Below are 24,337 nucleotides of genomic sequence, written 5' to 3'. Positions count from 1 at the left end.
GTGTGTGAAGCAGTTTCCTCCTTTTAAAAGCCTGTTCAGTTCCCTAAGAAAGTATTCTTTTTACTGGTAGCTATTATCTACATAGCCTTTTCTGGATGCATTTCCTTTTTGAGGTTACAATCGATTATTGTTTCATGCAATACTGATCTGGCTGTACATCCCAGTGAGCTCAGTGGAACTTAAGTTTTCTCCTCTTTCTCAGTTTATCCTCACACAGCCCTGTGAGGTAGATCAATTGAGAAAGATAATGACATGCCTAACGACACCCCTGTGGATTTCATTGCTTAGTGGTAAATTGAATTTGGATCTCCTAAACCCAACCCGTTTAAGCACAAGACTGCTTATCCTTCTCCTATGATAGCATCTAGAGCAGTTGTCAACCTGTGGGTCTCCAGATATTTTGGCTTTCAATTCCCAGAAATCCTAACAGCTGGTAAACTGGCTGGGATTTCTGGGAATTGAAACACATCAGGACCCACAGGTTGAGAACCACTGGGCTAGAGCTTTGCCTAAAATATTCCTATGGAAGATAATGCGCATGCTTGGTTAGCTGACTACTTTTCACATTTGTCACTGAACATATAAATATGCGCTTTTAATTTTATGTAGTATATAAAGTTCTCCCCGATTGCCAAAAGTAGTTTGAACTGAATTATTTTTGCAAGGCAGAGGGGGCAGATCAATAAAGTGCACTTAGTATGGTTTAAACATGATATTCAAAGCTATCTTTGACTGTTACTTTTACTGGAATACTTCTAAATATTGTAGACATGGTCTGTTTTGGGCACGGTGTTCCTTCCTGAATCAAGCCAAAGGATAGGCGTCTTCTCTATACATTTTCCCACTATCCCCATCCCTTGTGCTGGTTTGGATATTTAGTCTTATTTTTGTGTCCACTTTAAGTCCAAGATGCTAGACGTTTTCCTCTAAGTATGTTCACCTCCCTTAAAGTTTGGATCGAAATCAGGATATGGCTTGAGAACTGTCAGATACCAAGGTGTGAGTTTTATGCTCATCCCTGTATTAGTAAACTGATTAGCAAACTATGATTTAACCAAGGGAGCAAAGAGACTTGGTTAGGTTAAGCTTCACACAGGTTCAGCAAGTTCGAGTATGGAGCAGAGGAGGATGAAGAAATTGTATAATATTGTAGTCTTTCATATTTGCTCTTGATCATCCATTGGTCCCAGTAAGCAAAGTTCAGATTTTATTTTAATATCAACCTCCAAAATCTCCTTCCATCAAACTGTGTATTTGATTCCAAAAGTTCTTAGCCTTCCCACAAATCCACTACATATAAAATATCCCAAGCTGTCACTCACACTTCCAATATACATTAGAAAGCCCTTTAGATAGAAATAGCTGCATGTCTATCAGCCTACTCTCAGTAGACTTAACTCAAGGGAAAGTTCATGACAACCACCACTCCTCTTAATGTTCCTTCAGCAAAGGCAAGAATTATTTTATTTATTTTACTATTTAAAAACATTTATATTCCGCCCTTCTCACCCCGAAGGGGACTCGGGGCGGAGCACAGCATATACATGGTAAACATTCAATGCTGGGACACAAATTCACATACAATACATAAACATTAAAAAACATTTATCAATATATTAAAATACACCATTTAAAACCGTCCTAGCCATCCGCATCAAATCCAATTGGCCCTGTCATCTTTCCCACTGCCGCTTCTTTGCCCTGATCCGAAAGCTTGGTCCCACAGCCAAGTTTTTACCATCCTTCTAAAGTACGGGAGGGAGGGGGCCGACCTGATCTCACCAGGAAGGTAGTTCCATAGCCTGGGAGCAATCACTGAGAAGACCCTGTCTCTCGTCCCCACCAGTCGTGCCTGCAACAATGGCGGGATGGAAAGCAGGGCCTCCCCAGAGGATCTTAATCTCCGCGATGGTTCATAGGGTAATTTGGACCAGGGCCGTTTAGGGCTTTATAGGCCAAAGCCAGCACTTTGAATATCCCTGTGGGCAGAAACATCAGGCAATTCCAACCCTATGAGGGTCTTCCTCCAGGGGCAACCAAGAATGGGCAACTTGGAAGTCCCTGAACAGGCTCAGAAGTGGAGTGGGCAGATCAAAAGACTACCTGGCAAAATGGCACTACTTAGAACAGTGGTTCCCAACTTTTTTTTGAGCAGGGACTACTCTCCAACATCAGTACCAAAATGGTTATGAATAATTTGGGATGCTGATTTAGAAAATTGCATTGGATAGACCACATCAGCTCTAGTTTCTGACACAGAACATATGACATCCAGTAGTCACCGCAGAAAACCATATTTAATAAGCCTTGGCACTATAAGAGGGTTTCATGAGAACAGTCGCTCTCGTTGCAACAGCATAGTAGCAGCGAGGCTGCAGACTATATTTTAGTTGGCCACAGACCACCAGTTTAGGAACCACTGACCTAGAAGAATCCTCCATCTGGTGTGATTGTGGAGCAGAACAAACAACTCAGCATCTGTATGCTTGCCCACAACGCTCTGCCTCATGCACAGAGGAGGAATGGTTTAAAGCTACAGGAAATTTGGTCACTGTTGCCCATTTTTGGACTAAAAGTATTTAGCTGCTTTATTTTATCAGTTTTATATTTATTTATCAGTGCTTTTGACAAAATAAATAAATCTCTTTACACATTTCTGTCAATTTTATTTTAGTCAGGTGCCAATAGATTCTGCTTAAGAACATAACACGTAGCAACATAGAGAATTTTGTAGCTCTTTGTGCTCTTCCCCTCTTTCTCCCTGCCGCTTCTTCCTAGGCTAACATAAAAGAAGTGGACGTCTCCATTCCAGCCAAACTGCACAATTCCCTGATTGGGGCCAAGGGCCGGCTGGTGCGTTCCATCATGGAGGAGTGTGGCGGGGTGCACATCCACTTCCCTTCGGAAGGCTCGGGCAGCGACAAAGTCACCATTCGGGGTCCCGGCGAAGAGGTGGAGAAAGCCAAGCGCCAGCTTCTGCAGCTTGCAGAAGAAAAGGTACAAATGCTGTGTGCTGTTCAAGCAGAGGTGGCCAACCCTGGAGCAGGGGAAAGTGATATTCTTCACAGCAGGCTGCTAATATTTGGGACTGTTTTGTAGAACTTGGTAATGTATTCACCACTCCTAGGATGATGATTTACTATTTTGGGGTGATTGCCATCTCTCCCCAATCCTTAGGAGGGGTGTGGGGATTCTGACCTCGACATAAATTGGTCACAGCTTTCCTAGTCCTGTCTTAACAGATGGCAGTTCGTTTATTTCGTAACAAGATAGACAAAGTTTCCAGCACAGCCTTTTCTTTTCATTGCTGTGGCTTGGACATTTCATACTCTGGCAGACTTCAGAGACTTAGCCATATTAGCTTGGAATATCTGTATTCAAACGCCTCTTGTAGCACCTTAGATATACCTCTGGAAGTAGATTTAGTCTACGAACATTTTTGCTACCATCTTCATCATCTCTAAAGCACTACAAGATCCATTTGCATACTGATGTTTCACATATTAGGATGTTGTCTTGAAGGTTTTTGATGCAGCTACTCTTTAAAGCAGATTCCGGGTCTGATCAGTGCCTGGATAAGGAGTCCCTGATGGCGCAGTGGGTTAAACCCCTGTGCTGGCAGGACTGAAGACCCACAGGTTCGAATCCAGGGAGAGCGCAGATGAGCTCCCTCTATCAGCTCCAGCTGCTCATGCGGGGACATGAGAGAAGCCTCCCACAAGGATGATAAATCATCAAAACATCCAGGCGTCCCCTGGGCAACGTCCTTGCAGACGCCCAATTCTCTCACACCAGAAGCAGCTTGCAGTTTTTGCTCCTGGCACAACAAAAAAAAAAGTGCCTGGATGGGAGACCTTTTGAAAATTCATTTTTTCTTCGTGTATTCCGTGAAATGCGCACCTATGGGTTTTCCCCTGCGCCTGCGCAGCAATCCGGAAGTTCTAAAGATTTAATAGATTTTTAAATGATTATTTTAAATGATTATTTGCGGACGCGGAGGCCCCGCCCATGTCCCCGCCCCCTTGGGCGCCCTCCGCCGCGGCGCGCGGCTCCTGGGTAGTTCCTTTTTCCGCGCCAAACAGGCAGCATCTCCGGACTTCGCTCTTCGATTTACTTACATCTCCCTGACTTTTGGACTGTTTTTCGGCTACCTACCTTCTCCTCTCCTGAACGCGGACCGGCACGACCATTCTTTCTCCTGAACAGGCTAAGATGTCTTCCCTCTACTTTAAAAATTGTTCGGCCTGCGGAGTTAACCTCCCTGAGGCCGATAGGCATTCCAAATGCCTCCTCTGTCTTGGAGAAACCCACAACCTCCAGACATGTGAAATTTGCTTGAGCTTCACCACCAGGGCTCGCAAAGGCAGAGATGCCAGATTAAAAGCTTTGTTGTATGAACGGGCCCTAGCGCCCCAGATGCTTCCCGCCCCCTCCCAATCCTCCCCGATTCAAGAAGTTGTTCAGCCTCCCTCCCCACGCGTTGGGGATAGGCGTGATTCTACTCAGGCAAATGCTTCCCTCGAGGAGCAGCCGAGAAAAAAAGCAAAGCTTTCTAAACAGGCCACGAAGCCTGCAAAAACGAAAGAGAAACCCAGTAAACAGAAAAAGGGACGGCAACTCACTGGTGTTCAGCCCTTGAGTCCCCCTATCCTTGAAACGGTGCCTCACCTCTCCGGTTCCACCCTGCAGTTGCAGGAACCGCTCCCAAACATGCTGGAAATGGAGGATCCCTCCCATCTCCCCCCGCTCGAGCTCCTAGCCCCCCACCTGGAACCGGAGCAGCCACCCGATCTCTCTCTCTCTCCCCCTCCCTTGCCTCCTTCTCAGGCCTCTCCCCCCCCCCTCTCCAAACTCCCCGCAACCGGTACCAGGGGAAACTCCTTCCCCCATACAGCCAAGCACCTCGGCGCAACCCTCTAGACGCCGCCAGCGCTCTCCATCCCCTCATGCAAACCAACCCTCGACCCCCTCCCACCCTCCACCCAAGAAGGTGCGATCTCTTCCTCCTGAACACTATCAAACCTATGGGTACCAGGAGTACCCTTACCACCTCTATCCTCCCCCTCCACCTCCCTTCCCATACCCTTTCTATTACCCTCCCCCCCCGACCATTTTAGGGGACCCCATGCCTATCAATACCCTGACCCTAGGTACCCACAACCTCCTCGTGCACCACCTACGGCTACACTCTCTCAACCACCAGATCTTCATCCCGAAGTGGATCCTCAACCACTTCCTCATGACCCTCGCATGCTTCCTCAACCAGAGACTGATACTATTGATTTGGAGTCCACTGAGGATACTCCTGTTATCCAGGACCCGGTAACAGACTCTGACCCATCACCTCAGCACCTAGAGGATTTTAAAAAATTCTCAGCCCTTATGATCAGGCTGGCAAGGACCCTAAACCTTACCACCCCAGAGCCTTCTGATACAGTCACAGATCCATGTTTTACTTCTACTGAACAACAGGCACCTGCATCCACTGTGTTGCCCACATTGCCTTATCTCTTGAAAATCCTTAAAAATACAGGGGTTGCCCCATCCCTGGTTCCAGCAACCCCTAAAAGGGCAGAAAATTTGTACCGTATTGACTTATCTTCAGCCTCATGGCTTTCCAAAATGCCCAAAGCAAACTCTGTAGTGACTGATGCTCAACCAAAGCCAATCCAAATTAACCAGTCATCTCCCTCCGATAAAGAAGGGAGAAAATTGGACTCTATGGCAAAAAATTTTTACTCCTCAGCATGCCTCTTTGCCCGCATGGCACACTATGGGGTCTATATGAGTGTCTACCAGACCCTACTTTGGAATAAAATATCTCCATATTTAGACTTATTACCACCAGCTGATCAACCGCTGGCTAAGGCCTTTGCTCAAGAAGCACTGTTGTTAGCCAAATTACAAAAAGATCTAGCAAAAAATACAGCTGACACCTCAGGCAAATTGATTGCGGGATCGGTTGCTCTCAGACGCCACGCCTGGCTGAGAGCTGCAATTCTTTCTCAATCACAACGTGCCCTCATTGAGAACCTCCCTATGGATGAGGCGGGTCTCTTTAACCCTGAAACAGATTCACAACTTGAGCATTCTCACAAGATGAAACAAACTGTATACAAGTATGATCAACAGCCCTACACCTACCAACGCCAAAGGTGGGGCTCCTACTACTACCGGCCCCAGTTTTATAACAGGCCTTACAACACTTCTTTTTACAGGGGCAGACAAAGACCATACGCCCCAGCTACAGCTGCAAGACGTCCTTCACTCCCCTCGAGGTCAGTACCGTGGTACCAGACCTTCCAATACCAATAAACGCCGTTTTTGACACACCTTTACCTATCACCACACCTCCCACCCCCCCCCCCCACTTACATATCTAAACAGGCTTCATCAATTCCTTCCACAATGGCAATCCATAACCACAGACACCTGGGTTCTCGATATAGTAAACAGGGGTTATGCAATAGAGTTCAATACCTATCCACAGGTTGGCACTATTCTTCTCACTCAACCCTCTCAAGCCATTTGGGAGGAAATAAACTCTCTCCTTCATAAAGGAGCTATCTCTGTCACCCCTTCTCACACAACCGCCACCTGTTTCTACTCTCGATACTTCTTAGTAGATAAAAGAGATGGTGGCCTTCGGCCCATTCTAGATCTCCGTAGACTCAACACCTTCATCACACCACGCAAATTCCGCATGGTCACTCTACCTAACATTCTTCCTTTCATCCCTGAAAACTCGTGGCTAGCCACGATAGACCTATGAGACGCATACTTCCATATCTCAATCAGACCATCACATCGCAGGTTTCTGACCTTTGCAGTTCAGGACAAACACTTTTCCTTCAATTCTCTCCCGTTTGGTTTGTCCACCGCACCCAGAGTATTCACTAAGTGCATGGCCGTCGTAGCCGCACATCTCCGCCAACAGGGCGTTACGGTTTTTCCGTACCTTGATGATTGGTTATTTTGCTCGTCCTCAAGGCCTCAGTTGTGTAAAGATATTCATTACACCTTATCTCTTTTACAGGTCCTCGGACTGGTTATCAACCAGGACAAATCCCATCTCCAACCGACGCAACGTATCCAATTCATCGGAGCTATCCTAGACACCACACGCCAGAAAGCGTACCTCCCGGAAGACCGATTTTCCAACCTCAAACAGGCCATTACTACCCTCCAACACTCTCAACAGGCCTCTGCTTGGACTATCCAGTCCATCCTGGGACACATGTCCTCCACCACAAACGTGACCCCATTCGCACGCCTCCGAATGCGGCCCCTTCAAAACTGGTTCATCAGAACCTTCGACCCTCTCCGCGACCCGCAGTCTCGGGTCCTTCATCCACCCCACTCTGTCCTCCACTCCCTTATATGGTGGACAAAAGCACACAATGTTCTCTTGGGAATTCCATTCAACCAACCCCGTCCCTCCGCGTCCCTCACGACGGACGCTTCCAACTCGGGTTGGGGAGCTCACCTCAAGGGGTTCCAGGTCAGCGGGCACTGGACCCGACAAGACCAGAAATTCCACATCAACGCCCTCGAAATGATGGCGGTGGAGAAAGCTCTTCGGGCCTTCGTCCGAATTGTATCCAACCGTGTGGTCCAGATAGTGACAGACAACACAGCTGTCAAATACTACATAAACAAACAGGGAGGAACGAGGTCACAAACACTTCTCTCAATCGTCACACGCATCTGGGAATGGTGCATTCAACACAATGTCCTTCTCACAGCCATCCACCTCCCGGGACAGGACAACATTTTAGCGGACTCCCTGAGCAGAACAGCAAAAAACAATCACGAATGGCATCTCCACCCAACACAATTCAAACTCATCACACGCAAATGGGGCACCCCCAGGATAGACCTTTTTGCCTCCCCTTCGAACACTCATTGCCCTCTCTACTGCGCAAGACTCCACCCTCGCGCATCCCCAGGTTGTCTCGGAGACGCCTTCCTATTCCACTGGACACCAGGCCTCCTATACATCTTCCCCCCGCTCCCCCTCCTATCTCCAGTCATAGCCAAGATAATCCAAGACAAATCAGACTGCATCCTAATCACCCCGTGGTGGCCACGCCAGCATTGGTTTGCCCCACTCCTCCTACTCTCCAACAGCCAATTCCTCAAATTCGACCCCACCCCGGACCTCCTCACGGTGGAGAACGGGCTGGTACTTCACCCAGACCTCCAATCCCTCCGTCTTACAGCGTGGAGGATCAAACCTCAATAAACTTGTCTGAGGCAGTATCCCGTATAATTCTTGCCGCTCACAAACCGAACACTACCAAATCATACAACTACAAATGGTCCCTCTTTACATCTTTCGCAAAATCGGCGGGACACAACCCCACTACAGCACCTACCCCGGTGGTGCTAGATTTCTTGGTACACCTCTCCAACAAATGTTCCTCCCTCTCATCGGTCAAATGCTATCTAGCGGCCATTTCATCTTTCCGAAGAAAAGCTGGCTTGCCGTCCCTTTTTCAAGACCATTTGGTTCAATTGTTTCTAAAAGGATACAAGAATGTCCACCCTCCTGCCTCCCCCCCCCCCCCCCCGCACCCCAATGGAGTTTGGAGTTAGTACTATCCCAGTTGTCAAAACCTCCCTTTGAACCCATGGCCTCCAATGAGATTTCTCACCTTTCCTGGAAGACTGCATTCCTAGTGGCCATTACATCCGCTAGAAGAAGCAGTGAGCTCACGGCTCTCCGTTCAGACCCACCTTACATTAGGTTCCATGATGACAAAGTCGTCCTTCGAACCGACGTTACGTTTCTTCCCAAAGTTGTTTCCCAGTTTCACATGTCGGAAGACATCATTTTACCAGCATTCTTTACAAACCCAACCTCCCCGTTGGAGGTGACCCTTCACTCCCTTGATGTTAAAAGAGCACTCTCGTTCTATTTACATAGGACGTCCTCTTACAGGAAGTCTCCCAAACTCTTTTTAAAGTATAGGAAAGACACTCTGGGCCACCCTGTGTCCTCACAGGGATTGGCTTCCTGGATCGTTTCGACGATTCGCCTAGCCTACCAATTGGCAGGAAAAGAACCACCATCTCATCTGGTGGCTCACTCCACTCGATCGGTCTCTACCTCCCAAGCCTTCTTGCGAGGGGTGCCGCTGGACCAGATCTGTAGAGCAGCTACGTGGTCTACACCTTCCACGTTTGCCTCTCACTACAAATTGGATATACAAGCCAAGAAGGACGCTGCTTTCGGCAGGGCAGTTCTCTTTTCCTGTGTGGCATGACCCACCTCCAGGTCAGTAGCTTGCTATCTCACCCATAGGTGCGCATTTCACGGAATACACGAAGAAAAAATAAAGGTTGCTTACCTGTAACCGTATTTCTTCGAGTGTTATTCCGTGAAATTCGCACAACCCGCCCTTCCTCCCCTCTGTCATGCCGTTGCCTAGCTGCTGTTTAGCGCTGGGGAACTACCCAGGAGCCGCGCGCCGCGGCGGAGGGCGCCCAAGGGGGCGGGGACATGGGCGGGGCCTCCGCGTCCGCAAATAATCATTTAAAATAATCATTTAAAAATCTATTAAATCTTTAGAACTTCCGGATTGCTGCGCAGGCGCAGGGGAAAACCCATAGGTGCGAATTTCACGGAATAACACTCGAAGAAATACGGTTACAGGTAAGCAACCTTTATTTATCACCAGTTGTGCAGTAAAAAAGGAAAAATAATCTCAGATGAAGCTCTGTTGACCATAGAAATACAGGAAAATCCAAAGTATGCCTTGTGGTGTGTTGTATATCAGGTTAACTAAAAGGCACAGGCTGTGTTATATTGGTGTGTAAAGCTCACAAAGCGAAACTTCTCTTTCTCTGCCTTTCCCATCAACTTATGAGGAGAGCTTAACCTTTTTGTTGATGCAGCACTCCCTATAAAACATCCTGATTTCAACAGATTCTCTTCCTTTCCTTTGCTTGATTTTTTAATCCTCTTTGTTCAATGCAGAAGCTTTCAAAAGTTAGCATGATGCATTTTGTGTCTTTTGATTAATTTAATAAAGGGATAACCACAAGAAAGAAAAATAATGTAATTTATAAAGTATTTCAAGGGAAAGGGCAGGTAAAGAGACCTATATTTGGAATTCACTACACAAGAAGTCTAGTTTTTCAGGCAGGGCAGCATTCTTGTGAAAATATGACAGCTTCACAGAGTGGTATAAAATCATTATCAGTTAGATTTATCTTGATGGGAGTTGGCAGAGGTGCGTTTTGGATGCCTTTTTGTGGTTCATCTTACTTGCCATTCCCAGATTCCCTTTCTACATTGAGAAAAATGTGATTATCTCTTTTAAACAACATGAATAAATAAAATATAATCTCTGAAATTAAGTGATGCTAGTAGATGAAATCAACTTGTACAAAATTGTTAACTAAAATCCTTTTGCATTTGGATTTTGGAATGATCAGTGTTTGTGACCCAATGTAAAATGTGTAAAGAAGTCGTAGGCCAATGCTATTTGGACAGGATTGGGCTATTGAGCCCCCAGCTGTACACCAAGACTGCAGCGTCTGTTTCCATTTCAGTGACAAATTCAATTTCAGAAAGGTTCTCGAGCTACACTCCAAGGCAGAAATGCAGGGTTGAGAATACTGGCCTAGTTTACCTTGAGGTTCTTAATACTTATTAGGAGAAGTATTTCAGAGTTTTAGAATGGAGAAAACATACAAAAGATGAGGAAATGGTATGAAAGAAAAGTGAACTGTTCCTTAAAACAGTCTGAAGTACCTCATCTCTGCTATATGTAAATTCCCTTTCAAATTATTCTCAGCAAATCCTCAGGGAAAACCTTTTGTCGTTGATTCTCTTGGCAACAGGTCAAGAATTGGAAGGTAGGGCTACATCCTTGGACAGCAAAACAGGAAACCTCGCCTTGGCTGAATAAACTATTCTTGAACTTTCAGCCCAGGATTTGTCCACATTAAGAGCACTTTGGTAGCATTTTAGATGCCATGGCCCCACCCTGTGTTCTCTCATGAACATATAAGTGCTTCATAAAACTATAAATCTCAGGTTTGTTAACATCTCCCTTCTGTTGCAAAATGGCACAAAGATGCTAGAGGTCAAACCTTGCACCATGCATCCCAGATCTAATCAGCCAAGCTCCATGTTGAAAGACAGATGTAGAATACACACACACACATCTGTGGCTCATGGCCTATTTTGCTAAAGGTAAAGGTTTCCCCTTGACATTAAGTCTAGTCATGTCCGACTCTGGGGGTTGGTGTCAGCTCCATTTCTAAGCTGAAGAGCCGGTGTTGCCCATAGACACCTGCAAGGTCATGTGGCCGGCATGACTGTATGGAGTGCTGTTACCTTCCTGCCAGAGCAGTACCTATTGATCTACTCACATTTGCTAGTTTGACAGAAGCTGGGACTAATAACCGGAGCTCACCCTGTCCCCAGGTCCAAACCACAGACCTTCTACAGCTTAGCTGTACGGCCCCCTATTTTGAACTGATGGTCAAATGAAGTTGAGAAGAAAGATTGTAAACCCACTGGGTCGGAAAAGAGTGCTATGCTCAGCCTTTGTGTAAATATTATTTATTGGAATCATGCAGGCAGTATTGGTTCTTGATGTATTTGATGTATTTTTTGAAATTGGTATCAGAAGGGTGTCAGCATTGGTATAAAAATGATAGGTTAAAGTAGTTTCGAAGCACTATAATTGTTTCAATTAGTATATCCATCCCTCCACATTCACTAGGGTTAGGGGTGCAGGATCCCTCTGAAGGTGGAAAACCACTATTTTTTAATCTGCAAGAACCTGTTTAGACATTTGTAGGTCTTCCAGGGTGAGACTCTGGTCAAGCTCTGCCAGAAGTTGACCGTAGAATCAAACTGGGAGGACCTACAAATGCCTGGAGAGGTGTTCTCTCTTGAAACCTAGGTCCTGCAGTCTGACTCCTAGAGAAAGCGTATTCATCAAATCTGCAAATAATTATAATTTGTAAATGTGGAGGACCGACTGTATGCCTTTTCTTTGCCACCCTTCCCTCCAGCAAATCAACAACCACTCAGTGGAACTGCATGCCAAGCCAGAGTACCACAAGTTTCTGATTGGGCGTGGAGGGGCAAATATCCGCAAGGTGAGGGACCGCACCGGGGCCCGCATCATCTTTCCCACCGCCGAAGACAAGGACCAGGAACTCATCACCATTGTGGGGAAGGAGGAGTCAGTGCGGCAAGCCCAGTATGAGTTGGAGAACCTCATCCGGAACCTGGTACGAGTCCCTTAAATAGTTGAGGGCAGTTGGCTTGATTTGTAGGGACTCGGGGCCAGTGCAGTGTCCTGGTATTTATATTCACCAAGAGGAGAAGGATGAAGGGGTGGGTATGAGAAGACTAAATGGCACTTGGTCCCAAGTAGGTTTGTGGAAGAAACCTCACTAACTCATTTCTCCCACCTGAGGAATGGAAAGGAGCAGGTTCCATCATTTTCCCCTTTCCCACTGAAATGAAGCTAAACATTTCCTTCCATTGCTACTGCAGCATTTGAAAGGGTTGCGACTTTGGGTGTAATTCTTGGTAATCTTGGACTCAGCACAATTGCCCATTTTAGTTTTCTCTCCTCACCAAAAACCTTGTCTCTTCCACCCCAGGATAATGTCATTGAAGATTGGATGCTGGTGGACCCCAAATACCACCGCCATTTTGTGGCACGCCGAGGGCATGTCCTGCGGGAGATTGCAGAAGAGTATGGCGGGGTGACCGTCAGCTTTCCCCGGACTGGGGTTCAGAGCGACCGAGTGACGCTAAAGGGGGCGAAGGACTGTGTGGAGGCTGCCAAGAGACGCATTCTGGAAATCATCAGTGACCTGGTACATATTTTTCCCAGATGTCAATGTTGGAGTTGTTGTTATTGGTTGTTGATTCCAACGTTGTATCAGTGCTACCTGGGAGCTTCCAAATCAGTGAGGTAAAACCTGCTCTGAGTTTTAATCTGAAATTTAAGGGAGTTTTCCAAGGTGTCATACTTATTCTTTGGATATGGATCAACATCTTGAATAATCCAGACTAAAGCTGAAATGAATTCAACACCTCATTGATATTTTTTTAATTTATCATGTCAGAAGTGAATTGAGGATACAGTTAAAATATATTTAAAACACAAGTCTGTGGTCTGTGGTTTGCTGTCCTCCACACTTGCACGCCACATCTCATTGATATGAATACCACTATCTTCCATTGATCTTTATTACCTCTTCCCCACTTCCTATGTTAAATGTTGAACATGCTATAAGTAACTGTGCTTCTTTCCTTGCCCTAAGCCAGTGATGGGCAACCTTTTGAGCTTGATGTGTCAAAATTCCCCAAAAACCTGAGCATAACTAGGGTGGGGTGTCACTTCGAGAGAAAAAAACACACCATAATTTTGCAATATGTATAGTTTAAATAAGAAAAATATATAATCCATGCTGAGTTATGGAGTGAACAATGCTCAAATGTGCAGATGTTAAATTTAGAGACTTTTACAAATTTAAGGATGGAATTAGATTGGCTCTTATAAGGTGTACTTCTCTGTATGCGGGTCATCAAAAATAGCCATTCGTGTCAGTGCTGACACGTGTGTCATAGGTTGACCATCACGGCCCTAAGCCATACCCTGAACCATAACCCACTTTTTGGTTTCCCCTCTTTCCCCAGGAGGCCCAGGTGGTTCTAGAGTGTGTCATCCCTCAGCGCTTCCACCGCGTGGTCATGGGAGCCAAAGGGTACAAGGTGCAACAGATCACTCGGGACCATGATGTATTGATCAAGTTCCCGGAGCGAGATGACAATTCAGGTTTGTGTGTTAGGAGTGGAAGATGGCTTAGTGGTTCCACACTCAGGATTGTCCTACAAGGACCTCAATTTCTGTACCTCACCCCTCCCCTGCCATTGCCTTTTATCCACAGGTCCAGAAGCACAGACTCAGGAAAATGGCGATGTGAGCCCCGAGCTGGACTCTGTCCCTCGCAAATGTGACATCATCCTCATCTCGGGGCGCAAGGAGAAATGTGAAGCAGCCCGGGCAGCACTGTTGGTAGGAAGCCTTTCCCTATTTATACTGAGGTGGGAGAAGAGCCTTCTAGTGGGCCAGCCCAAGATGAGACTCGGAAGTATTTCCGGTTGTTTCTTACAACGTTTTATTATTTTCATGATGTCGGTTATATGTGGTTTTAATTTTTATTTGCCTTGTTTTAATTGTATATTATTTTGGGCTTGGCCCCATGTAAGCCGCCCCGAGTCCCTTTGAAGAGATGGAGGCGGGGTAGAAAAATAAACTACTACTTTTTCTTCTTCTATTATTATTATTATTATTATTAACATTAATGTTATCATGATCAAGTTTAAACCACTAATCTGCTGATTGGAAGGTCGATGGTTCGAATCCACATACGGGGTGAGCTCTCATTGTTAGCTCCAGCTTCTGCCAACCTAGAAGTTTGAAAACATGCACATGTGAGCAGATCAATAGGTATCACTTTGGTGGGAAAGTAATGACGCTCCATGCAGTCATGCTGGCCACATGACCTTAGAGGTGTATATGGACAACGCCAGCTCTTCGGCTTAGAAATGGAGATGAGCACCTTTCAGTTAGCAAATTCAGCAGCTCAGCAGTTTAACCACTGCACCACCAGGGGGCCCTAAAAGGATGTCCCTTATATAAAATGACAAAACATAGCATTAAAATAATATATTTTTGAAAGAGGGTTGGTTGAATTTATGAGTGCAGAATCCAGGTATACAGAAAGCCATCTGTAATCTAATTGGCACAACTTGAACCTGCAAATATGGATGGCTGACTGTATAGCTTTTTGCATGAATAGCAAGAAAAACTCTAAAATTGCACCCCTAAATCTGCTTTCCATTCTTCCTTTCCAGGCTCTGGTGCCCATCACGATGGACGTGGATGTCCCCTATGATCTGCACCGCTACATCATTGGGCAGAAGGGAGCTGGCATTCGTAAAATGATGGAGGAATATGAGGTAGGGGTCAAATAGAACATATCTTAGTCCCAAAACTGGTGTTGACTTGGAGAGACTTTACATGGTGGAGAATAGGGATGGGCAGCTATGGGAAGTGAGGAGACCACAGTAGTCTCCCAGGAGACCTTGGAAAGGGGCTACACTGCACCACCATTAAAATTGCCCAGTTTTTCTAGCTGTATGGTCATGTTCTAGAAGCATTCTGTCCTGGCGTTTCGCCTGTATCTATGGCAGGCATCTTCAGAGGTTGTGTGGTCCTCAGAGGATGCCTGTCATAGCTGCAGGCGAAACGTCAGGAGAAAATGCTTCTAGAACATGGCCATACAGCCTGAAAAACCTACAACAACCCAGTGATTCCAGCCACGAAAGCCTTTGACAATACATTGTCCTTAAATGATTCCAGATACTGTCCTAAGACAGTCGGGAAGTGATTTTGACATGTTTTCAGCTTGGTTTTCCTTGATAGCCATTCCCCTTCCTCATGATGCCACTGTTGTGCAAGTTGGGAAAGTATACCTCTTGCTTTTGTGCAAGTTGGGAATGTATACCTCTCTTGTTCAAGGTCTCCCAGTGGGTTTCCATGGCTGAATGTGGATTCAACCCTGCTCTCCAGAGTCCAAGTCCAACACAAACGGCTACATCATGCTGACTCGCTGTTTTCCACTGTTCCACAGGTCAATATCTCCGTGCCACAGCCCGAGCAGCAGTCGGATATTATCAAGATCACAGGCCTGGTCTCAAACGTGGAGCGGGCCAGAGCCGGTCTTCTCGAGAGGGTCAAAGAACTGCAAGCTGAGCAGGAGGATCGGGTACTGCCTGGGCAAAGCCTGCCAAGACCCTTCCCTTTTACACAGTATGGTATTGAGTGACAACACATTGTCCTGCCAGTAATTTCTAGTTACTTCCTCCTTCCAGGCCTTGCGGGGCTTCAAGCTGATGGTGAGTGTCGAACCCAAGTACCACCCTAAGATCATTGGAAAGAAGGGGGCAGTCATTTCCCAGATACGCAAGGACCACGATGTCACCATCCAGTTCCCGGACAAAGGAGATGAGAATCAGGTGGGAGAATCAGTCACCTTCAGTTGTGGAGTCATTGTCCCCGGGGTGTGGGCAGACTGGTTTCAGAGCAAAGGTCATTTCAACATTCATCCTGGACTGGTTTTCTATTGGACAAAACAATGGCTTGGTTTCAAAATTAGATCTGACCTTTCTTTTTCAAGAGTGCGGGAAATCCAACCTGTTCTTTCTCGTAAAACCACTTGATGGTTAATGTCCAGATAGCTGTTGGGCATTCCCTGAGTCATTCCAAAGAAAACGAGTGAAATTCAAATATCGATAAAGCATTCTCTCACGGGAAAAGAAAAAAAGTAGAATTCAAAGACCTAGCCATGTTAATATGGACTGTCAGTTTATAAAGGGTTTGGAGACTAACTGCGAGAAAGACATTGGTAACGTAGACCAAGTCTGCTTCCTCACATGCATGTCAGTAGGTAGACTTATAGTACCAACTTCTTTCTCTCCGACTCTAATTTGTTAGTGAATAGAAAAGTTTGACCATTTTTTAGATCTTTTAAGAACTTTAGATCCTTCAGGGCTTATCCGTCAATAATTTCCTTTTAGAAGACATGTGAAGTTTTGGGTTTTAGTAGACTTGAGCCCGGATCTGTTTTTAGCCCTTCCTTTGGCCAATCCGGCTTCTCCGCTTTGTTCGGGTGCTCAAAACAACAAGGGTCCATCCGCCATGGATTCCCATCTGAAAAGGCACCATGTGGCAGCTGGTCACGGCTGCTCCTCCCCTATCCGGCATCACAGTTGAATCTTTTTTATTTTCCTTTATTTCCCAATTCTTTTTATTTAGTGGGACTGCCTGGGAGTTGGGGACCTGAGGGACAGTGGGTGGTGTATGCGCATGCGCGTTTGGGAGCTTAAAGAGTCACCCTTTTAGGGGTTTTTTTTCCCTTCCTTTCCTCTCCTTCAGAAAATACTTCTTATTAGTAATACTAATTATTAGCAATAATAGTAATCCCAGCGAACAAAAAGGGAAGCCTACCTCTCCTCTAGAGTAGAAAGTAGAAACAGCTTTAAGTAAGCAATAGCCCAAGCAGAAAGTAGATTGCAGGCAGTAGAGAAAGCAGAGGGGATTTTTAAGGTAGTCCAGGGAAGATAGCTCCACTGAGCTCCAGGTCATCACTGTTTCTACCTAAAATGCCTAAAACTGCGTGGCTGCTGCTGGGGAGAGTAAGTGTGTGTGCCTGACTCTCCTCTAGAGTAGAAACAACTTTAAGAAGCATTAAACCAGGTCTCCTCTAACAGAAGGGAAAGGATCCAGAAAGAGTGGTATCTTAAATCTGATGTTTTTTAAATCCAGGTCTTAATGAAAGATATGGAAGGGAAGGGGAGTCCATGAGAAGTCCCCTACACATAATGGGCTGGATAGGGTGCTTTCTTAACCCCGTTGCTGACAACCAGGCTCCTTTGAAGGGAAGAAAGGAAAGACTCCCAGGGGAAAGGGGAGCCTCATAAGTTCCCCATTGTCGCCAACGGACCAAAAAGAGACGCTTTTTTCGGATACAGAACAAAAATGGACCCATTTTCAGGAGGCATGTGAAAATGGCTATGGGGGCTTCCGGTATCCGGCAAGCAGAAACTAATAGTGATTCACCCGAAATGCCCTTTTACTTGGCTATGTGTCAATCAAGTTCAATCAATATCCTGCCTTCTACCTTAGGACCTTATCACAATCACTGGATATGAGAAGAATGCTGAAGGAGCCCGGGATGCCATCCTTAAAATCGTTGCTGACTTGGAGGAGATGGTCAGTGAGGACATTCGCCTGGATCACCGAGTCCACGCCCGTATCATTGGTGGGAGAGGCAAATCCATCCGCAAACTCATGGAAGATTTCCGGGTAGGGGCCAGAGGCGGTACAGATGGTTAAAAGGTGGAGAATAAACTGATATTCAAGGGCAAAGAAGTGTTCAGTCCTTCCACAGGTGAAAGAAATTCTGGGCAACAAAGCTTCAAATTCTCACTATTTGCCACAATTTGCTTATCCCATCTGCAGTATGGAAAAGTTCATTTTTTGGGCAATACCAGAACTCTCAAGCAAGATGGCCTTCAGTCCCATCTGCCATCTTTGATAAGTGAACATTCATTGGGGGGTACTCTGCTCCATCAGTTGTCCTGCCTTGTTTTCTAAGAAAGTTTTTCTTTTCGACAGGTGGATATCCGCTTCCCTCAGCCGGGCTCTAGTGACCCTGACAGAGTCACGGTGACAGGGCTGCCTGAAAACGTTGATGACGCGATTGACCACATGCTGAACTTGGAAGAGGAATATGTGAGAAAAAGGGATATTTCTTGGTGGCAGTGTGGGTGTATTCATATCTGCAGAGCTGGTAGAGTGACTTTGAGATCTTTCCCCTTACTAACTTTGTACCTAGTGCCCATTCTTTGACAGACAGATTTACAGCTTTAAAAAAAACTTAACAGCATTTCAATTAGTTCACAGACCAACTTTTCAAAACTTGAAGTGTTTTGAAAGGCAACAACATGGAACTATATAAATGCAAAAATAAAAATTCAAAAATATAAATACCGTATTTACTCCAGTATAAGCTGACCCAAATATAAGAAGAGGCATCAAATTTTACCACAAAAAAACTAGAAAACATATTGACTCGAGTATAAGCCGAGGGTGGGAAATGCAGCAGCTACTGGTACATTTCAAAATAAAAACAGATCCCAATAAAATTACATTAATTGAGGTTAAATGTTTCTGAATATTTACATAAAATTGTAATTTAAGATAAGACTGTCCAACTCTTATTTAATCATTACTCTAACCTTCAATGTAAATGTGCTTACGTATCCTTCCAATAATAACAAATAGAGTAAAATAATAAATGTAATAAAAATAATAATAAAGTAAAATAATGGAATTGTAATAATAACAATAATAAAAAAGTAAAATAATAAATGTGATAATAAAAATAGTAATAAGAGTAAAATAATGTAAATGTAATAATAATAATAGAGTAAAACAATAAATGTAACAATAACAATAATAGAGTAAAATTATAAATGGAATAATAACAATAATAAATTGAGTAGAATGAATGGAATAATAACAATAAAAATAGGGTAAAATTATAAATGGAATAATAACATTAATAAATAGAGAAAATAATGGAAATGTAAGAATAACAGTAATAATACAGTATAATAATAAATGTAATAAAATAACAACAGAGTAAAATAATAAATAACCTTGACTCGAGTATCAGCCGGGGGGGGGGGGGGGGGGGCTTTCCAGCCTAAAAAAGGGCTGAAAAACTGGTCTTACATTTTAGTATATACAGTACATTAACAACAGTCGGAAAATCCAAGCCAAAGCCATATAGAGGGCTTTGTAGGTCATAGTGGGTGTTGTAGTTCAGCAAGGATAGAGAGGGTTTCTAGTTCCTCAGCCCCGTTCTACAGTAGGTCCCTCCGATCCTATAAGCCTCTGTCTTCTTGCAGATGATGGATGTGGTGGAGACAGAAACGATGGCTGCATATATGAAGCCCCCCTCACGCTTGGAAGAGGAGCCGCGGGGCCCCGCCAAGGGCTTTGTGGTGCGCGATGCCCCCTGGAACGCATCTGGGAACAAGGTCTGGCTCAGAATCACTCCCAAGTCTTCCTTTACTCAAAGGCAAAGTAGAGCATACAAAGCACCATTAGTACCAAGCTTGTTGAAGTTTTTATACCTCATTCTCAATACAACTTAATAGACCAAATTTTAAGGTCCCAGCTCCTCAGACTTACTGCATGAAAGACATGACACAACAAGGAGGGAGTCTGAGTCAAAAGGAAGTGGGAGGGAAAAACAAACTTGTTTTGTATCTGCAAAGTTCTTAGCAGCCACACATTGGCCTGGAAATAATTCCCTGTAAGAAGGAATTAAATTTTGCTTACTGTTGGGTGAGTGGGCTTATTAACAAAAGACCCTCCTCATTAATGTACAGCAGAGTAACTTATTAGCAGCACCAGTAGCCCAAAGTGATAAAAAGAAGAAAAACACACCAGTATTATCTCTTCCAAAGGAGGCTTTTCTGTGTAGTAAAATTATGTGGTTACACTATTGACAACAACAAGGTTTCCATAACACAAATAAACAAATACATAGTAGCTTTACACACAGTGTCCTTCACACTGGAGCTTTCTCATACGAAGCTTCTCTCACACAGAGATTTACTTCACACTCCTCAGGATGACACTAACTTTGGCTCACTAACTCTAACAGGCTTCAGTCTACTCACTCTCCTCAGGGCGACAGTAGCTTTGGCCCACTAACTCTAACAGGCTTCGGCCTACTCACTCTCCTCAGAACAACACTAGCTTTGTCCCACTGACTCTTAATAGGCTTCGGCCTACTCACTCTCCTCAGGACAACACTAGCTTTGTCCCACTGACTCTAAAAGGCTTCGGCCTACTCACTCTCCTCAGAACGACACTAGCTTTGGCCCGCTTACTCTTGACAGGTTTCGGCTTACTCACTCTCCTCAGAACAATACTAGCTTTATCCCACTGACTCTAAAAGGCTTCGGCCTACTAACTTTCCTCAGAATGACACTAGCTTTGTCCCACTGACTCTAAAAGGCTTCGGCCTACTCACTCTCCTCAGGGCAACACTAGCTTTGTCCCACTGACTCTAAAAGGCTTTGGCCTATTCACTCTCCTCAGAACGACACTCTAGCTTTGGCCCACTGACTCTAACAGGCTTTGGCCTACTAACTCTTTCAGTGCTTGACTCAAACTTTTGTAATCCAAAATACCCAGTTAATTTTTAATATTTCTGACACTTCTCTATGGAAATAGCACAATTCTCTACACTCCTGAAGAAATGGGTGACTCCAGAGAAACAGTTGATAGAGTACAGAAGGGAAGCTGATGTCTTTGCAGAGCCTGCCGTGCTCCATAGCCAATTTAGTGCAGAAAATATGACAACCCCCTCTTTTTTCCACTTAATTATTCCACCCAAGTTAGATACGAAGCAAAACATGTGTTTTTAGACTTCACCTCCCAACACCAGTGTGGGGTCACCTTGAAATTTTAGTCCAAACAGCAATACTAATTCTGGGCCCTTTTCCATGAACGTCCTAATTCATTCCTCTCTTACTCGGTTTCAGGCTCCAGACGTGAGCAGTGCTGAAGAATTCCCTGTCTTTGGCACCGGTGTGGTCCCCAAGCAGACCTCTGTCTGGGGCCCCAAGAAGTACTGAGATCCGGGCGGCACGGGGGACCCAAGGCAACTGCTACTCGGGCACGGCTCCGGCCTCCCTCGGGCACCGTGGTGGCTCTCCTTGCGCCATCAGCTCCCTGCAGACCTCCTCTTGCTTTCAGGATGTGGCAGATTCTTCCTCTTCTTCCTCAACACTCCCTCCGTCCCATGACTCTGTGCAATCCATTAACCAGTCAAAAGCCATAGCCCACCCTCCTTCCTCTTCCTTTTCTTCCTGTCGAGCCAAAGCGGGCCGGGTTGTAAGCACACAAACGTTAAGCCAGCCTCTTGGGGCTGGCGTCTTCCCTTTCCCTGTCCCCCTCCCTTCTCTATGCCAAATTTCAGGGCATTATGATTAGCTCGTAGCCGGATGTGGCCATAACACCCCATCCCACTTCCCAGCTGACCAAGGACGTAGTCAAAGATCCCTCCTCTCTCCTTCGCAACTTCGTCCTTTTCCAGATGTGGGATGGCTGCATGCGTCCACACGCTCCCAGAGGACTGAAATAGTTTAGGGGAGAGCTCCAAAGTCCAAAGAGGGGTAGATTTCTACTACAGTTCCCCTCTGCGAGGCTGTGCCCCCTTTTCTCCCTCCATTTTCCTGGCAAACCAACCCAGTGAATTTGGAGCCAGCACCATTGGAACAGGACTTAAGTTGGGCACAAATCTCATGTGGTCTGGGAGAGTTTGGCATGAGGATTGATCTCAGCATGAGATTTTCAGACTCTGGGAAAGAGCAAGAAAGAAAAAAAATGCTTTAGAAGCAGGTAGCACTTAGAAACTTTGGCAACCGGCAGGCTTGAGTCTGCTCCCTTTCCCTCTTCGCGTCCATGGCACAGTGTAGAGTCCGTGATTTTTCTTTCTTTTCTTTCCTTCCCATTTTCAGCCTCAAAAATCCCTTCCTTGATTTTTTTCTCTCTCTCCTAATTACACTCCCTCCCCTTCCTCATGTCTTCCTCCCAAGTTGCACTTGCTTTGAAACATTAGGGGAAAATATGCAACATTGAACAAAGAGACAAAAACACTCTTTGCTTTTCTGTTTTGGTTTTCTTTTTGTTCCTTTCCGTTCCTAGTCCTCATTGTATTTTTCCCCCTCAGATTTGAAACTGTGACTTCTGGAGTGAGTGTGTCGGTGTGTGCGTGTGTGTATATGAGATGGGTATGCGAGCAAAGCATTGTGACTCCACCTGTGTACCCCCCGAACCCCCCTTTTTTGCCGCGTCTTCGTGACAAGGTGATCGAAAACAAACTGTAATGGGGCAGCGTAACCATGTGTTTTGTTTTGTTTTCCTGAAGGCAAGGTTGTGGGGAGACATACAAAGAACTGACAAAAATAATAAAAGAATAATTAAGCAGAGAACACTATTGGCCTTAAAAAAAGAAAAAAAATGAAAAGTAGAGGGGGGAAATTTAAATAAAAGGAAACTTAAGTTTGACAAAGGAAATATGCAAACTCTGTAGGTCACGTGGTGACTGTGGACTTTTCTAATTCCAAATAAAAATGGAGTGGAAAACAAAGCTTCGGTTGGACTCTCTTGGTATGAGAAAAGGAGCACTGAATGGGACCAAAAGAATGGGGAGATATTGGGCTTGGATCTCTATATGTGAAAGCAAAAGTATGTATATATGTATGTATGTTGATTGGTATATACAGCAAAGGCTTCTAAGTGGCTTGGTAAATCCTAGAACAAACATGGCACATTATCAAATTGATGGGTTGGAACTAAAAAAAAAACTACGTGTTTTGGGTCCAAAGCAGAAGGGAGGAAAAAAAACAAAGCAGATTGTCTGTGACTAGCCAGTGGTGACAGAGCCCTCGGTGGCGCAATGGGTTAAACCCTTGTGTCGGCAGGACTGAAGACCAGTAAGTCGGAGGTTCGAATCCAAGGAGAGTGTGGATGAGCTCCCTTTGTCAGCTCCAGCTCCCAGTGCAGGGACATGAGAGAAGCCTCCCACAAGAATGGTAAAACATCAAAACATCTGTACGTCCTCTGGGCAACGTCTTTGCAGATGGCCAATTCTCTCACACCAGAAGCAACTTGCAGTTTCTCAAGTTGCTCCTGACATGAAAAAAGCCAATGGTTGTCAACCTCTTGGTCCCCAGTTGTTTTGGCCTTCAGCTCCCAGAAATCCTAACAGCTGGTAAACTGGCTGGGATTTCTGGGAGTTGTAGGCCAACACACCTGGGGACCCACAGATTGAGAACCACTACACTAGGCAAAGGATTGGCTGTTGCTAGGTGAAGTGGCCCTCTGTGATGTTACTGGGAAAGAGAGTGAAGCCATTTGGCTAGTAGGTGTCGTGTACGAAGGAAAGGAAGAAATGAAAAGAAGGGAAAGCAATGTGAAAAAAGGGAGGAAATAAAGGGAAGAAAAGTAGAAAAGATATGAGGGGGAAGAAAAGAAAAGAGGGAGGAATGGAAGAAAGGGGAAGAGAGAAAGGGGAAGAGAAAGAAAAGAAAAAAGGAAGGTGTATAAAGGAAAGACTGTGTATGACGGTATCTGGAAGGAAAGAAAGGCCACAAAGAGAGTGTCCACCTGTTATCTCAGTTTGCTATCATGGCCTAGAGCAGGTATGGGCAAACTTTGGCCTTCCAGGTGTTTTGTACTTCAACTCCCACAATTCCTAACAGCCTACTGCCTGTTAGAAATTGTGGAAGGCTGAAGTTTGCCTACACTTGACCTAGAGACATTGTGAGGTAGGCCTTCTAGGAGCTGGAGAAGGGAGAAAGGTGGACAGCAGTCCCAACAACACCTGGGCAATGATGCCTATAGACCAGTGGTTCTCAACCTGGGGTCCCCAGATGTTTTCGGCCTAGAACTCCCAGAAATCCCAGCAAGTTTACCAGCTGTTAGGATTTCTGGGAATTGAAGGCCAAAAACATCTGGGGACCCCAGGTTGAGAACCACTGCTATAGACATACATTACATAATAAAGTTCTGGAACTTCCTTCAGGCAGGGGCAAAGTGAATTTCAGATGAGCTACAATACGCATACAATGAAAGGCAAAATGGTTCAGTGCATCCCTTCCAGTAGCCTAGGTTAGGTTGCTGTGAGTTTTCCGGGCTGT

At 45.2% G+C, this 24,337-nt stretch overlaps 1 protein-coding gene across 1 annotated transcript in view; it reads left to right on the top strand.

Annotated features, from left to right (window-relative positions):
• Positions 1-22,785, top strand: part of LOC132777680 (vigilin-like) — a 70,602-nt gene extending 47,817 nt beyond the window's left edge. The window contains exons 17-28 of the mRNA XM_060780090.2: positions 2,779-2,997; positions 12,037-12,258; positions 12,637-12,855; positions 13,682-13,820; positions 13,933-14,060; positions 14,903-15,007; positions 15,682-15,816; positions 15,923-16,066; positions 17,736-17,915; positions 18,228-18,344; positions 19,526-19,657; positions 21,176-22,785. Coding sequence (XP_060636073.2) covers positions 2,779-2,997; positions 12,037-12,258; positions 12,637-12,855; positions 13,682-13,820; positions 13,933-14,060; positions 14,903-15,007; positions 15,682-15,816; positions 15,923-16,066; positions 17,736-17,915; positions 18,228-18,344; positions 19,526-19,657; positions 21,176-21,268 — 1,833 coding nt within the window. The 3' untranslated portion in view covers positions 21,269-22,785. The remainder of the gene's footprint in view (positions 1-2,778; positions 2,998-12,036; positions 12,259-12,636; positions 12,856-13,681; positions 13,821-13,932; positions 14,061-14,902; positions 15,008-15,681; positions 15,817-15,922; positions 16,067-17,735; positions 17,916-18,227; positions 18,345-19,525; positions 19,658-21,175) is intronic.
• Positions 22,786-24,337: the final 1,552 nt, after the last annotated feature.

This window comes from Anolis sagrei, chromosome 6 (genome assembly GCF_037176765.1).
Source record: "Anolis sagrei isolate rAnoSag1 chromosome 6, rAnoSag1.mat, whole genome shotgun sequence".
Taxonomy (NCBI): Eukaryota; Metazoa; Chordata; class Lepidosauria; order Squamata; family Dactyloidae; genus Anolis; species Anolis sagrei.
This window is presented reverse-complemented; position numbering and strand designations above follow the sequence as displayed.